This window comes from Oreochromis niloticus, linkage group LG22, assembly GCF_001858045.2.
Source record: "Oreochromis niloticus isolate F11D_XX linkage group LG22, O_niloticus_UMD_NMBU, whole genome shotgun sequence".
In the NCBI taxonomy this organism is placed as follows: domain Eukaryota; kingdom Metazoa; phylum Chordata; class Actinopteri; order Cichliformes; family Cichlidae; genus Oreochromis; species Oreochromis niloticus.
This window is the reverse complement of record NC_031985.2, coordinates 11,652,991-11,668,992: the sequence shown is the minus strand read 5'-3', so window position 1 is coordinate 11,668,992 and position 16,002 is coordinate 11,652,991. Positions and strand designations below refer to the sequence as shown.

Here is a 16,002-nt window from a genome sequence, read left to right as displayed (position 1 = left end):
GATTTTTCGTCTTTTAGGCAACAACCCGCTATAATTGGGAAATAAAGCAAGCCGAATTTTGTGTTAGGAGCTCCTGTTTGCCATATACTACTGAGTGCTCTAAAATCGAGTAATGGATTGCTCTGATACCGAAGGTATCGTAAAAATGTCATAATTCACTGTCGAAGCTTTTTTTCCCGGGTTTCTACACTGGCATATTCGAGGTACTCTTGAGAGATATTGTCACCCTCGGGAAGAAAAAGTCAAATTTAATTTACAAATAAATACGTGCAACTTCTCTGCTTTTTGTATGTAATTTAGTTTTTATGTTTAAATGGCTTGGCCTCACTGCTGCCGCCCCTATCTGGCAACACGGAAGGGTGAACACAAGCCCTCACGCAAGCGCGCTACCAGCGCAACGTCCGATTTATAAAACATATGAGCTGCAGTCATTGGATAGTCTAAAACTAGGCGTGGCTTATCTACTGCGTTTTCAAATCGGCCCCTCCCAGAAGCTCATATGACGGGTGTAAAAACATCAGCACGGAAAGGAGTTTCTATTGTTTCACCGGCTTCAACATGACACCGATTGTCAAGTGTTAAGCCTCCTGTGCTTCTACCTCCAATAAAACCTAATGAATTATAGTTTTTAATCCTTCACAAGGTAAGCTGCTTTTGATCGATATCCCGTTAATCAGTGACACATTGTAGCTAAGCTGTTAACAAACATATCCTGGCTAGGACATTTAACAGGTAGGCTTTCTTTAATTGGAAACGTTTAAGTATATTAACACTTATTTAATGTGTCTGAATGTTGATATAGAGTTACAGTTACGTTATTTAGACATATTACACCATGCTGTGGTGTGTCTTAGTGTGGCAAAGATGAGTTGATTTAGCTCCGTTTCCTAAAATATTTAATGATATTCATCTACTGGAGGATGAACAGATGCTGTTTCTAACTATTATTTAGTGGGATTTACGTTGCTACGTTAAAAAAAATAACTCGTTAAAACCACAACAAGTTCTGTAGTAGGCGGTCCCTAAAAGTTTGTGTAAATGTTTTAAGAGGTTTCATCTTTTTCTGCCAGTGCTGATAATAAGACTTATTCAGCATCACATTGGACTACACAGTCCATCACACGATAACATAAAAACAAACTTTAACTTCCAGTTACGGATGGGAAGCTGGTGGAATATAATCTGCCAAACCTCGAAGCTGTGCTGATTTACATAAAGTTATGCATATGAAAATTTGAGATCTGGTTACCCGTCTTTACTTTTTCAAACCCAGTTCCCTCCAAACTAAGCAGCAGAAAAAGTCAGTGTAATAATACGTTAACTATTCCTGAAGAGGTGAAATGTGCTCTGAGGATCATGATAGACTCTCACACACATATTTGCACACACGCTCACTCGGAGGCACGAATCACATGGTAAAGGCAAATAATATAAGTTTTGTTATACAAAGCTCTTAAATGGATTAACAGAATACACATTTTGTGAGCCATCTGAGGATGACTGATAATAATCAGATTAAATTACCTGTTTAAAGGTCAAATTAATTGTGGATATTTTCTAGTATTCTCATCCTGATTGGGCTCTCTTTCTCTCAGGGTTATTTTTTGTTTTGTTTTAGGTTTTCTTTGGTAACTATAAGTTTGAAAATACAAATCTGGAAAGTTCATGGTGCATGACAACAAAGAGGTGAGCCTATAAATAAAGCACAGACTTTAAGTGTCATTACTCAGTGAGAGTCTCAGGTGTTTTTCCACACAGCTGGCTATTCAAGTCTGCATACTTCTCAAACAGAGTGACACGGCAAATTTGAAGTAAATCAAAGAGGAAACAACTTCTTATATTTAAAAAATATTAAACTCTTTGCAGATTTAATGACTGATTATTTGCATAAATTATTGTTATTAAAGAAACATGTCAGGCTGTACCTGGATGCAAAGTTTAAAAATTAAGTGCAAAAAGGAGAGCAAAGATTAATCCAAAAACACCCACAAGGTGCCGGGGAAACACAGGAGGACGAGGAAATCACACCACACATGACAGCAAACACCAAAACAAAGCACAAGAGAAAACCTGACACTATCAAAGTAAAACAGGAAACAACTGAAATGCAGAAACAAAGCAGACTCATACTGGATGTAGAGACAGTGGAAACAATGTGAGAGACTAAAATAAAAATAAAATAGAAACGTCCATGAAAAATGGGAACAGGATGCTCAAAGTCAAATGACCATGACATCAGAACCAAAGCTGTAGGCAACAAGACTAAAAACTGAGGTCAACAATAAATACTTTTTCATTTTTCACTCTTCCTTTTTGCACCATAAACTGTAGATCTATATTTAAAACACTGAGGGGATGACCTCAAGTTAAGGACAATTTAATGGTGATGTCTCCCTTTTTTTTCCCAAAAAGTGGATAATCAAAAAAATAACCTGGAGAAAGTAATCGCTGCTGGAAAACCTCTCGCACACTTACACTCCGTTAAAGTTCAGTCCAGCGGTTTTGAAACTTTGAAATCTAGGACATGTTCACATGTAGTCCCGCTGCATGTGAACATCTGAGTCACAGTTTGGGACCAAAACATACAGAGACTGACTGACCAGGTGAACTCCCAATCATCTCAGCCAAGTGTGCCAGACAGCAGCTGTGGTTCAAAGGCTTATTCACAGTGATTACGAGTGTTTATTGATGAGATAAGAGAAGCCACTGTCGTGACACCGAGTTTCACTTCTTATGTGAGAACATCTTGACCTCTTTGTCTTATAAAACTCTGTAGTTAGCTTAACTACAGGGTTTCGATTGGGTCGTGTGGGTGTTTAAACACATTTAAAGTTCAGTCTCATGTGTCTAAAGGCTGCTGGATGAGCATCAGAGTCACAAAATATATGAACTTGACTCTACTGAGATGCAGAGATGATTAAATACACTCATAATAAATGGCTCTTATTGCAGTCTACCAGACTTTCACTCTTCTACTCTGTATAATAAAATCTTAAAGAAATCCCCCCTCAAACGCCAACAGTCTAAAATTAAAGTAAATTAAGATTTATTATGATATGTCACGTAAAAGATTAAAGTCATGATATTTAAGAAGCCGTTCCCCAGAAAGAGGATGTGAGGAAGTGACAGGAATTGTTTTGGAGTTTCACTGATAGAGATAAACTTTTATTTGTAACAAAAACAGTTAGAAGGAAAGCAGCTAAATCTGTGTGCTGGTCAAAAGAAAGAAAAGCAAATGCTTCAGGTGATAATTTAATTAATTTTCTGTTAATCGACCAGTTGGCACAGCTCCACGATCTTCTACAGTTTTCTTCTTGTTTGAAACGTTTCCATCATTTGTCCTGATTTTATATTTTACTTTTCATTGTGTCTTTAAACTTAACAGACAGAAACAAAACGACTTAGAAACAGATGACAGTTTTACAAAGACTTCCTGTAGTTAAAGAGTGGGTGTCATCTTTTCTCAGAGCATTTTAAAAACTTCCCGCAAGGAGCAGGATCGAAATGCAGGAACTAAAAGTCCCTTCACGTCATCTTCTCTCATAACAAACATACTCCAGCAAATAGATTTAACTTACCACAAAGTCAACTGTCAGTGTCTTCCATTCTGCTTTAAATCTAATCTTTATAGTCTCATTTTGCACCCTTTCTATGCTATATTATCCACGATGATCCATGTTTATTTCAGACAGACTGAAACGTTTCACTTCAAACTATTGGTGTTTTTAATGTTTTGGCTAATAGCTGTTGTGTTAATTTTCAGACATACACTGACTTTGTTAACAACGATTTAATGAAATCAATCAAACTTTATTTGTGGTTCAGTTCAAAGTGCGTCACCGATGATGGACCAGCTGATAATTTAATAATATTTGTTTTATAAAAAAAGAGAAAACTACAGAGAAATTAAATAAAATTATAAAGAAATAAAAATAAAATTTAAAATGGTCTATAAGCACAATCAGAAGATTTAGAGAAAAATGAAAAACAATTAGAAAAATGAATTTGGAAAAAATAAACATTAAATAAAATTTAACATAAATATAAAATTAGATAGATATTTTAAATTAAAAAAAATTATCAACAATTTGAAAATAATTAAGGACCAAATATAAAATTAACTATTATATTACATTAGAATAAATCCCTCCATTATATCCAATTAATATCAATTAAAGATAATTTATATTAATTATTATTTATCTCTCTTATTATGTCTGTATTTCCTAACTTTTATTCTGATCTTTGGTCACACAAAACCTGTTTAAAACCACGTTTGTACCCGTGAAAACAGATGTGTGTCAGCCTGAGGTTGTGGGTTGTGTTCTCAGTTCCCAAAAAGCTTAAAGTTGTAACAAAGAGCAGCTGAAATAACAATAACAATAACTGCTGTGTTAGTGTGAACGCTCTCTGAGCTTCATCGTCAGCATCATCATCTCCATTAGAGCCAATTCGAGCATCAGTAACTTAATGAGTTCAGACATGTGGAAGTATTTTGGAAGTGGAAGAGCCAGTCTGAGTGTGTGTGTGCGTGTGCGTGTGCGTGTGTGGGTCAGCATATTACAGAGTGTCCTTACAGAGTGTCTAAACCTGCTGCCTGTCAGCACGCCATGGCATTTGTCATGTGTTTGTCCCACATCCTCTTTGTTGTGGTTTAATAAGTTGATCCTGCCTTTGCAGACATCCCGGGCACCATGGTTCACTGACATCGACACAGACTGAATATTTTCCCGGATCCAGCCGCCTGCCATGCCGCCGCCCGATGGCTGCTCCATCAACTCAGCCGCTTCCGATGAGAGTGAGGACACCGAACCTCTCATCGGGAGTGATGAAAGTGAGGAAAACATTTTTTACATATGAATCTTTACCGGAAATATTGAATCTGCTTTGAAAAGATAAGCTGAACACGCAGCAGGTTGAGCTTTTTGTATCACTGAAGTGTTTGGATCTAATTTTGAAAATGACTAGAAAAGTGAAGCTGTTACTTTTGTTGTTTTGTAGCGATGGTTTTCAGTTCTTCAGTCGTGCACACATCAGCATTAAAGATCACCTGTTATATAAGACCTCAGTGAGGCAGCTGACCTGGAATCACATGCTGCTGTAAAGATATAAACGATCTTAGTGATGCTTAGAGGCCAGTTTTTTGGCTTGTTACAGGAAAAATCTGTAATGTTTAAACAGAAATGTTTGTAATAAGTCAGGAAAATGATTTATCTATTCAGCTTATTTACAAAGCCCTCAAAGTTTACCCAAAATGCTCTTTGTGGTTTCTTTGTTTTGTTTTTTTCTCCAGTAAATGATCAGAAACAGAAAATCCAGGGTACTAGTACTGATGATTAGAGGCAATATCATGCTTTCACATTGTGGTGCGAGTATGGAAGTAGCTCTTCTAGGGCGGTATCTGAAAGTAGTGCCTGTATTTGAAGCGGCTCAAACGTGCATGGGAAAATGACCTAAAAGAGGACATCTGCCAAATTTAAGGCTCTTTAAAAAATACACTGTTTATTTCTCTGTGTGTGATCAGTTCCTCCTCGGTGCTGCTCGGCCCGCTTCAACCTCGCCTTCCTGATGTTCCTCGGCTTCACTGTGGTCTACGGTCTCCGTGTCAACCTCAGTGTCGCCATGGTAGCCATGGTGAACAGCACCGACCCAGATCCAGACAGAAACCACTCCGTCATCAACGCCTCCTGTCCACCACCATCAGGACACAAGAACACTAGCAACAACTTCCAGCAGCCTGCCGGGGTAACGCCACTCGAGCATTAAAAGAGCCGCCATCAAGATCTCTCCTCACGCTTTATTTTCTGTGACGCCTCCTCTCTGTGTCCTCTTGCCCCAGGTCCCTCACTACAACTGGGACTCTGAGACTCAGGGCTGGCTGCTCGGGGCTTTCTTCTTCGGCTACCTGTGCACGCAGATCCCGGGCGGCTACCTGGCCGGTCACTACGGGGGGAAGTTTTTCCTGGGTTTGGGTGTGCTGGGCACGGCTGCACTCACCCTGCTCACCCCTCTCGCTGCCAAATGGGGCTCGTACTGGCTCTTTGCACTGCGAGCTCTGGAGGGCTTTGGAGAGGTAAGACAGGGGGGAGACCAGACATCTTTTTCTTTATTTCTTTGACAGGTTTGTTTAAGCTCTAAACACCCATCTGTGGTTAAGGTTAAGGTCCAACATTTTAATAGGAATTTCACCTGTTAGAAGCAGAAGTGGGAAAACTGTTAACGGACCACAGATATGAAAGCCAGTCTAAAACAAATCTCACATTTTTATGCACATTAATTCTCTATTAAATGATTCTGACAGAAAATTTACAGTAAAACCTTAAAAGTTTGGTTGACCATATGTAAACGTTATTAAGATAAGATAACCGTATTTATACTAAGAATTATTAAATAAATAAATAATTACTTGAACAAAAATCTTTGAAAGGTAAGAAAATAATAGGCAAACTCAAGATCTCAGAGAATAAAAATCCAAATTAGGGGTTTAATAAGTAAAAGTCTGATGTTGTGGTATGAGGAGTCCTGCGTCTGCTCCTATGGGAGATGCAGGCCTCGCTCTGCCAGCGTGATCAGCTTGTGAACGACTGCCAAAAATGTAACGAGAAGAAAAACCAGTGGTACACTTTTTGGTTTAACCTTTTTACACGTACATCAAGAATGACTCCAGGTGTTTGTAGTTTTCCGCTCTGCCGACATAAACAGCTTCTATAACAGCGGGCAGATTATTTTCTTTACATTGTCTCTGTGTGCATCTTTAGGGTGTGACGTACCCGGCGATGATGGCGATATGGGCTAGGTGGGCTCCTCCTCTGGAGCGCTCTCGCCTGATAGCCATGTCGGGATCCGGGGGCAGCTTCGGGGCCTTCGTGGCCCTGCCGCTCACTGGCTACATCTCCCAGATGCTGGGCTGGCCCGCTGTCTTCTACATCTGTGGTGAGGGGAACACACACAGGCGCCACCACGAGCCATTTTTTTTACTACATTAAAACAACAAAAAACTGTTTAGAGCAATTTGTGTATTATTGAGGCTACACAGAGGTCTTGTTTTAATGTACAGTGATGGCAATCTATCTTTGGTACACACAATTTTACATTTTAGCTTATTCCTCTTTGGTTTATGACAACAGTAACATTACTTTTACTTTTCCTCTGACTGGGCCTTGAAAACAATCACTGTTTAGCTCTTTGCATTCACTGCCAAATCTGCTGATTCTTTTAATCATTCACCTCCTCTTCCAGGCGGCGCTGGTTGCCTCTGGGCAGTCTTTTGGTTTATCTTTGTGTCAGATGACCCTCGCACCCATCGCCGAATCAGCAAAGAGGAGCGAGATTACATCATTAAAACCGTCGGACCACAGGTACGAGTGAAACATATTTTATTTACATTGATCCTCGTGTGTGTCTGTGTCAGGGGACCCTGTTATAATCTGACCAAGCAAATCCTTCTTATCTTTTATACTCCTTATATTTATCTGGAGCTATTTGTATAAATCTATTTTATACATAAAGCTTAAGACTCCATGTGACATGTTTCTGCAGTAAAGGACTGTTGTTTTTGTTTGTTTTGTTGGTCCTCATCTGCTTTTTAATTATTTTGTGCTCTATATAGGGTCCTTGCTTTAAGAAGCACTGCTCTGTGACCCCGTATAAGGAAACTCCTGCACATTCACAGGCAACACACGATCTCAGTCCTGCCTTTTAGTCGTTAAATTAACTGGGCATCTTTAGTAAATACCAACAGCAGCTTTTTTTAACCCCCAAAAGAGATTTGCAAAAATTTGCAAATGTTTTTTTTTAAGTGGAAAAAAGTGGTAGTGAATATACAAATGACATTGTTTTCCATTGCTGTTCAAAATTGTCCCTCACCTGCTCCTATATGGGAGATTCTTTTCTGCTTGCAGTGAAGAGCGACTCGTCACTTCCTTTATCTGACTTCCTGTTTCCATTTCCCTTACTGCTCTACTTTTTCTTACTCTCTCTTCCCCGCAGCTGACCTTTTGTCTCAGTTGGTTTTATATCCAAATATATTTTGAACAGATCCACTTATTATAGTTTAATCTTCTTCAGTAGGTTTCGTTTCAGTTTAGATTTTATTGTTTAAAAAGGTTTTGGAGGAGGGGGAGGGGCAATCACACTGATGGACAAGTATTGTGGTATACTTGGTTTTAAGGGCTTAAGAAGTTCAGATTTGGTTTTAAAGTACAAACTGCAGACAAACCGTCACATAGACATTCAGGTCTTGGTGAAAAATACATCCCTCTCAGCTCTGTTTAACCAAACCAATAAATATAGATTAAACTAATAAAGATTAAAACCAAAGACATTTCCTGCATATTTTTATGCTGTTTTGTACAGTTTTTGGGGTGCAGAGGATCATTTTGTCTAGTTTTTGTTTTTAGTTTAGTTTTTTACCCCTCAGCCATAAAAGGCTCATGGAGTATTGTCATCATTGTCCACGGGCAGGTGACGTGGACACTCAAGTCTCCATGGGTGTATCTACTAAAAATCTAGACCTCAAGGTTTGAGGTCAGAGGTCAGTTTTTCTGAAAATCTTCTGAGTGCGATAATTCTAGAAGGAAGTCACCTAGGATTTTGAAATTGATAACATAAGTCTATCTACTAGGAGGCTGAGGGGGACCACTATCTGTCGCCAGTATGTCACTATTTTTTTTACCTATAGTAACTTAAAACAGAATATCCTTCTTAACCCTACAGATGTCCTGTCTATGATTAAGTGTTTATTGCTGCAGAGTAGAGCCCAGCATTAGTTATTTTGGCAGCTGATAAATGAAAATTGAAAAAGTAAGCAGAAACACTCTTTAGGCATGTTATGAGTGTTGATGTTGCATAGTTTGTCCACCACAAAACACCCATTTGCAACAATGGGAACATCATAAATGCAGCCAGCTGATCCAACCTGAGAATCTGAGTCTGAAATGAAAAAGTATTGGCTAACATACTGGCTTTTAAATCGTCAAATATCTGCATCAGTATCGGTCTTAAAAACCCTATATCAGTCAGATTCTACTGCAAAGTCCTTAAATTTTATTATTTCAGTACATTGTTATGATTTTTCTCTAACCTGAACCGATGCTTCAGGGTACAGGTCATGGCTGGTCCTTGCCCTTGCTGCACATGGCGCTGTCTTTCCGACTGTGGGCCATCATCATCACCCAGATGTGCTCGAACTGGGCCTTCTACACCCTGCTCACATCCCTGCCCACCTACATGGACGTCATCCTGCACTTTGACCTGCAGTCGGTGAGATTTCCCTTCACTTGTTTCATGTTTAACTAAACGCTTCAGATGTTTGAGATCAGAGTAGAGACACATGAGACTCACTCAAGTAAAACGTAATAAAACTATGATGTGAAATTTAAGTTTTAATGTTATGATAGATTACAGGGACTTCGTTTTATCTTCTTTTTTCTCTTAATTGTAAAAAAAATCTGTTGAATAGAAGAATCGAAACTGTGTCGGATAGTAAACGTGTAGCTTTATCCAAAAATATAGAAATGTCGGAGGGGAAATCAAGTGAAAGTCCCAAAATCTGAAACTACAGCATCAGCTCTACACTTCCCTGATGTCACTGTTTATATTTCTGTATTTCTGTGTTGGGACAAAGTCTGAACATCTGTCTGTGTGTCTGTATCAGAACAGCTTCCTGTCCTCTCTGCCGTACCTGGGCAGCTGGTTGATGGCGTGGCTGTCTGGAGTCATGGCGGACGCCCTCATCGAGCGGCGAGTGTTCAGCGTCACTGTCGTTCGCAAAATCTTCACGTTTGTAGGTAAATAAAACTTTAGAGCTCATTTCATCTGTGTGCAGGCTTACGTACATATAGGTGTTTGCATACTCAGGAGGTAAAGCAGGAAGTTAGTCTCTCGGGTTAAAGTCTTGACTTTTAAGAGAGTGTTACATCCACTTGTAATGAATTGTGTGAATCTTGTGGCCCCGCCTGGTTAGACAGGAGTCAGGATTCCTGCGCTGCTGGTTTAACATCGATATGTTATCGTGGCTCAAGAGTTGGGAGTTCGCCTTGTAATTGGAAGGTTGCCGGTTCGAGCCCCGGCTCGGACAGTCTCGGTCGTTGTGTCCTTGGGCAAGACGCTTCACCCGTTGCCTACTGGTGGTGGTCAGTGTCCGGCAGCCTCGCCTCTGTCAGTGCGCCCCAGGGTGGCTGTGGCTACAATGTAGCTTGCCATCACCAGTGTGTGAATGGGTGGATGACTGGTTGTGTAAAGCGCTTTGGGGTCCTTAGGGACTAGTAAAGCGCTATATAAATACAGGCCATTTACCATTTTTACCATATGAAAACACATTTACAAAAGGCTGTGGCTGTCCATGTGTTTTTTCGGCAACACGTGAACCCTGCAAGACCTGTTTGGTGAAACAGGATGAACACAAAACCCAGACCTGACTGAGGAAAATTTATGACCGAATCGAGGGTAGAATCAAACATTTAAAAAATCCTGCAGAATTTCTTCTTTCGTATAAGGGCTCTGTGGATTTAAGGTTCTGAGAGAGCCAAAAAAAACATGGCTGCATTTCTAAAATGCAAATCTTACTGCACTTTAATTTTTTTTTAAACTTGCACAACAACGACAGTATAAGCCTGTCATGAGTCATAGTTGGCAGAATTGTTGACTAAGAAAGAAAAAAATAAAAACCTAAATGTCAAAGTTGTTCCTGATAACAATCTATTGTGAAGTCCATTAAACTTGATTACCTATTCATGCCTGACTCTGTCTTCATGCTGGATTCCTGCTATGATGACTCATGAAATCCTCCTAGAATGTAGGATGCAGCTGAATTCACAAAGAGCAGAAAGCCTTACAGTCAGCAGCAGCGGTCAGCTGATTTGTTGGAATTTAGGAGTTATTTTGAGACTAATGAGTTCGATGGATCTTAGAGTTCCTCCGCCAGCAAAATCCCACTTTAAGCCCCGGCATTGGAATTACAAACATCCAGAAAGAATGAGAAACACGGCACAAACTAAACTTGGCTCATTTGCAACACTTCAACAAATAGTTTACTACAGAGATCATTTTACTGGAGTTTTCAGAAACCGAAACTGAACAGGCAGATCAGCGATAAGATCAGAGATCAGTAAATCATCCCTGGGTCCCTCCACGAGATGAAAAACTGTGTTCATCAAAGCTTTGTCTGCAGTTTTTACATGTGACACAGGAACAGTTGCTGTTCGACACAAACAAACGCTGTGCAGATTAAAGTTTGAGTGACTTAATGAAGCAACGCTGCCCCCGTGTGGTTTATTTTGCATGTGTTGTTGTGACGTGATAGTATATGGCCTGCAGGTCAGAACTTACCTGTCAAAAATGGTTCAATCCAGCCTACTGGATGAGTTTGAAAAATGCACAAAATGCAGTGAAGTCATGAACTTCTCCAATCTTTTTAAGTAAAGTGCACTGAGACGGCACTGTGTGACAATGTCTGCAGTACAAATGGATGGAAAGTTAAAAGTATTTCAATATACACACCTGTTTGACTCAAAATGTAAGACATGATTTTTTAGTTACAGAAACTCTACAAAAACTCTATTTTCTGAATGGATCGCTCATTAAACAAGTAAAATGATATAACCGGAAATAATACCTTCTGCTTACTGACAGTATTTTGGGGCTGAGTGGGTTTTGAGCTTCTTGAAGCACCTTGAGGCAACTATTGTTAAGATTTGACGCTATATCAATAACATTTAATTGAATCAAAAATCAGAGCTGTTGTGAAGGAGTCCAGGTGACTGTGATTATAATGTACTTGTTTTTTAATGCGTGTGAGTATGCTGTGGTTTTACTGGTCTGGGATGAATGTGGCCCCTGCACTGAAGTGAATTTCCTCCCAGTAAAAACAACGCTTCACTCAGAATAACTACCGTCCTAAATATTAGTGTGGGTCTATTCTGCTTTTCCTGATTTTGTTTTTTATATACGGTGTTTTTGAATTAGGTCGCATAGCTCAATAAAATAAATAATATGTTAAAAAACTCTAAGGTTAATTTTACATAACAGAAGTAGAGGTTTCCTTTCTCTTCCCTTATGGACTAATGAAGTTAGAATATGTGAAAGTAATCCCTGTGAGAAGCTCGGGTCTCAGACTGCTCGAAACAAACAGTTTCTGTTTTTTTTTTTTTAAATTTTGGCTCTGTGTGATGTCATTGAGAGCTTACACACTCCCACCCGTCTGCTATTGAAACCTTCTGTTTGTGAGTGTCAGCCAATTGGAAGGAAGCAGCCTTTAAAGTGAGAGGAGCTTGTTTCCCGGAGGATAAACAGAGGTGTAGTATCAGGGCATCAGGTATAAGCTAAATAGGGATTATTTTGGACTTTGACTCATGCAAAGCCGCTCTAGTAGTGTCCAGGTATAAAGACACAGAGCTGGACATGAGTAGATCAGATTCTCTCTTAAAGAGAGAAAGTGACCCGGTACTGTTTTATTTTTTTCCTGTTCCAACATCCGTCTCTTCTCTCCGCAGGTCTGTTTCTGCCCTCGGTTTTCCTCGTGGCTGTGATTTACGCCCGCTGCGACCACATCCTCATCGTCACCTTCCTCACACTGTCTTTGACCACGGGAGGGTTCAGCGCCGCCGGAGTCTTCATCAACCAGATAGACATCGCTCCTCGGTGGGTGTCGTCGTCCAAACAGCTGATTCAGTTTTTACTCCTTAACAGTTTAAACCCCGAAGACAAGAAACACATAAAAGCTGCAAATCACTTAAGTGAACTATACACTGATAATCAGAGTCCACAGATCTAATGAAGACTTGGATAAATGAAACTGTGACAAACAGGTACTTTGTTTCCTGCTCCTGCAGGTATGCAGGATTCCTGCTGGGAATCACCAACACCTTTGGGACTATTCCAGGGGTCGTGGCGCCGATCGTAACGGGATACTTTACTGAAGATGTGAGTGTAAAGGCAAAATTCATCATCTCACCAAAGCACAAAGTCTTCTTAAGTAGGGTTAAGCTATTTTGTGTCTTTCGTAGCAGAAGCTGATATGCCAAAGTTAATGTATGAGGCTCGTTTTGAAAGCTTGAAATGTGGCCTAAATAAAACCCAACCCTAACCTGCTTTGACCTGTGCCCTGAACTACAAAGCTGGATCTGGATTCATTTATCCTAACTCTGGCAATCAGGGTAAACAACAGTGGTTATCATCTCTATGAAAACATTCTCATTAAAGGGTTGGCGTTGGTGCCATCTGACCAATCACAAACATGGAGAGTGAATGATTTTACAAATAAGGATAAAACTTTATTACAGGAAAAACATGAAGGGGTTAAACATGTAAAACAGACTTGCATCACTAAAACGGATGCAGACAAATCAGCGAAGTATTAAAAGTACATTATGAATCTCTGTGCAATACTGTATTAATAAAGTTCAGGGAAAGCTGGCAAAAATGCAGACTGTATAAGGTAACATATCTACCAGTATCACAGCTCTCTCTCAGACCGTTTACACTCGGTGGTTCTGAGAGCAATGAATAAATACAAAAGCATAGACTTCTTACAAATTAATATAAAGTCCAAATTTACAAATAGGTGGCCTTTTTTCTATCATATATAATATAAAATAATAAAATTGTTATAAAGTTTATAACCAATACACAGAGCTGTTTTCTGAGGACTGGTTGATCTTTTTATCTCAAACATAACCTGCTCCAGACAAAGTTAGGTCTACAGCATAAAAACCATGTACCTCTGTGAGACTGAAAACCCAGGTTTAATCATTAAGTTATCGGGATAAGCCCATAATCCTGCTTTAGTGCAGGCTCTGTCCTCTGGTGGATGTTAGAAGGGTTAAAGTCCGGCTGATGTTGCTGGATGTTTGTGTTTTCAGGTTCATGGCTGTAGCGTACGTGTGAAAACAGCCTTAGACTGCAATAAGAATGATAATAAAATCATATCTTCATATTTTTATTTCTTCAAGGTGGAAAATACACAGAAACTGTTATAAAATTGTTGAAAGCAGCAATAATTCACTGTCAGATTCACAGAGTTTAACATTCATTGTCCTCTCCTCTGGTTGGCAGCACACTCTGGCCGGCTGGGCGAAAGTCTTCTGGGTCGCCGCTGGGATCAACGCGAGCGGCGCCGTCATTTACACGTTATTTGGCACCGGCAAGCTCCAACCGTGGGCCCTCACTGAGGAGGAGCGAGCTGAAGCTGAGAGGAAGAGGAACAGGTCCATCTCACATTAAAGCAGAAATATGCATCAGCAGCAGAGCCTTTACTCAGGCTTTAAAGACACATATACGGTTAGCTAGTTTTACACAGTTTTCTGATTTTAGAGGAACGTGTCTGGAGATTTAATCTATAAATTCAGGTATAAATTAAGGGACTTCATGCAGTATTCACACTTCATGAGCCAATAATGACTTAAGAGCTACAATATGCTCTTCTTGTTTACGAGGTGAGCTGATAGACTTATTTTTACAGTAATTCCAGCAACTATATTACAGCTTATGGAGCATTTAAAATTTCATGTTAGGCACATTTTTAACCCTTTAAATTCGCTGGCAGGTGAAATTTCAAGGGTTAAAATGTTATCACTACTTTTAAGAAAAGATTAGTTTTGGTACATGTGACATATTCGAACATGTGCTGCCTTTTAATAATCAGGAAACACGTTTACTCTTGTTGATGAAGTTTTAATCGTTTGTATGTGAGTTTTATTGAAAATTTTCCTGGTGATTTTGTTTCTTTGCACCTGTTTGATACTTACGACACTTCAGGTGAGACCAAAACAAATCACTTTTTTTAAAGTTATTTTAGTTTTTCTTTTAATTTTACCTTCAACAAGGTACAGTTAGGAACAAAATGCATATTTTGCACAACAGGAGGGTCACTCCACATAAAATATACATATCTGGGGAAAAAAACACCATCAGGTGATTTTTATTCAAAGTAAAATAACTTTTATACATTTAATGAAGCTTTGAATCTTCATACTGTGAATATTTTCGGGGTTATAGGCCATCAGAGTACACAGGGATGTGTTAAAATTTGGGGATTTTTTTAGTCACTTAATATTTTTCCAGCATTTTTTAGCCTTTTTAACTTACATACAGGACATATTCACATGAACATTTTTCAGGATCGGTGTCATGAGTTATATCATAGCTCAATAGGAAACAACAATTTAATATCTTTGATGTAGAGGAACAAGAATGATCACTGGTACCCTGGTTGTTTGACCTGTTTTCTTATAATTCAATGGAGATATCTGCATTTTAGGTATACTTTCAAGCACCATATGACCATGTTTTACGGGAGGCTGATCTAAACAAATTATATCTCATGAAAGTTCTTATTTTTTCCTACATTTTGATACCAGCCTTATCTTCTAGCCCAGATTTCTTCTGTGTTAAAAGAGAAACAACGTCTTGTTCTTTGTTATAGTTTCGATATGAGCAAGTTTAGGTCCTGAATGTTTTTTGAGGTAAAACTGAAAGCTTTGCCCCCAGCTCAGCTCTCTCTTCACCACAACAGTCCTGTACAAAGTCCATCTCACCAATTTGTCAGCCCATCTGACACTCCACCTTCCCATCACTCATGGATAAAATGCTCCCTCGCCTGGGGACTCCTCTCTCCTCCGACTCAGAGTTAAGGAGTCTCCGTTTTCAAGCAGGGAACCACAGCCTCAAACTCTCATCCTGGTTATTTCACATTTCCTGTTCAGTTTCTGTCAGTTTCCTTTTGGGATGAGATGTCTTCAGAGAGGAACATCCGGCTGCTATGAAAGTGCCTTCAGTGCAGCTTCCTCATCAATCATCCAAATCTTAACCCACCCTACTTTGTAGTTTGGGGGCCTGTAACTCAAGAAATACTCACAGTATTATAGTAACAGTTTGCATGGTTTCATTAAACATATGAAATTGGACATAAAAATCGTTTGCAGTTTTCTGACCACTTCTACAGACTGTTTATTAGGACCAACAGAGGCACTTTTCAATGACATGAATACTCAGGATGTTTTATTC

At 39.4% G+C, this 16,002-nt stretch overlaps 1 protein-coding gene across 1 annotated transcript; it reads left to right on the top strand.

Annotated features, from left to right (window-relative positions):
• Nucleotides 1-480: 480 nt before the first annotated feature.
• On the top strand, nucleotides 481-14,977 carry si:ch1073-513e17.1 (sialin). Its single transcript, XM_013266368.3, has 11 exons — nucleotides 481-643; nucleotides 4,681-4,834; nucleotides 5,525-5,745; nucleotides 5,840-6,073; nucleotides 6,759-6,933; nucleotides 7,240-7,358; nucleotides 9,100-9,261; nucleotides 9,656-9,788; nucleotides 12,492-12,639; nucleotides 12,831-12,921; nucleotides 14,053-14,977. The coding sequence occupies exons 2-11, from the start codon at nucleotides 4,750-4,752 to the stop codon at nucleotides 14,218-14,220; spliced, it is 1,536 nt and encodes a 511-aa protein (XP_013121822.1). The 5' UTR covers nucleotides 481-643; nucleotides 4,681-4,749; the 3' UTR covers nucleotides 14,221-14,977.
• Nucleotides 14,978-16,002: the final 1,025 nt, after the last annotated feature.

Bases quoted from the DNA above. Each gene is read 5' to 3' on its own strand.
- si:ch1073-513e17.1 (XM_013266368.3), top strand. From the start codon at position 4,750: ATGCCGCCGCCCGATGGCTGCTCCATCAACTCAGCCGCTTCCGATGAG. The intron at 6,934-7,239 runs GTGAGGGGAACA...CTCCTCTTCCAG, and splicing joins CGCTGTCTTCTACATCTGTG to GCGGCGCTGGTTGCCTCTGG. The intron at 9,262-9,655 runs GTGAGATTTCCC...TGTCTGTATCAG, and splicing joins TGCACTTTGACCTGCAGTCG to AACAGCTTCCTGTCCTCTCT.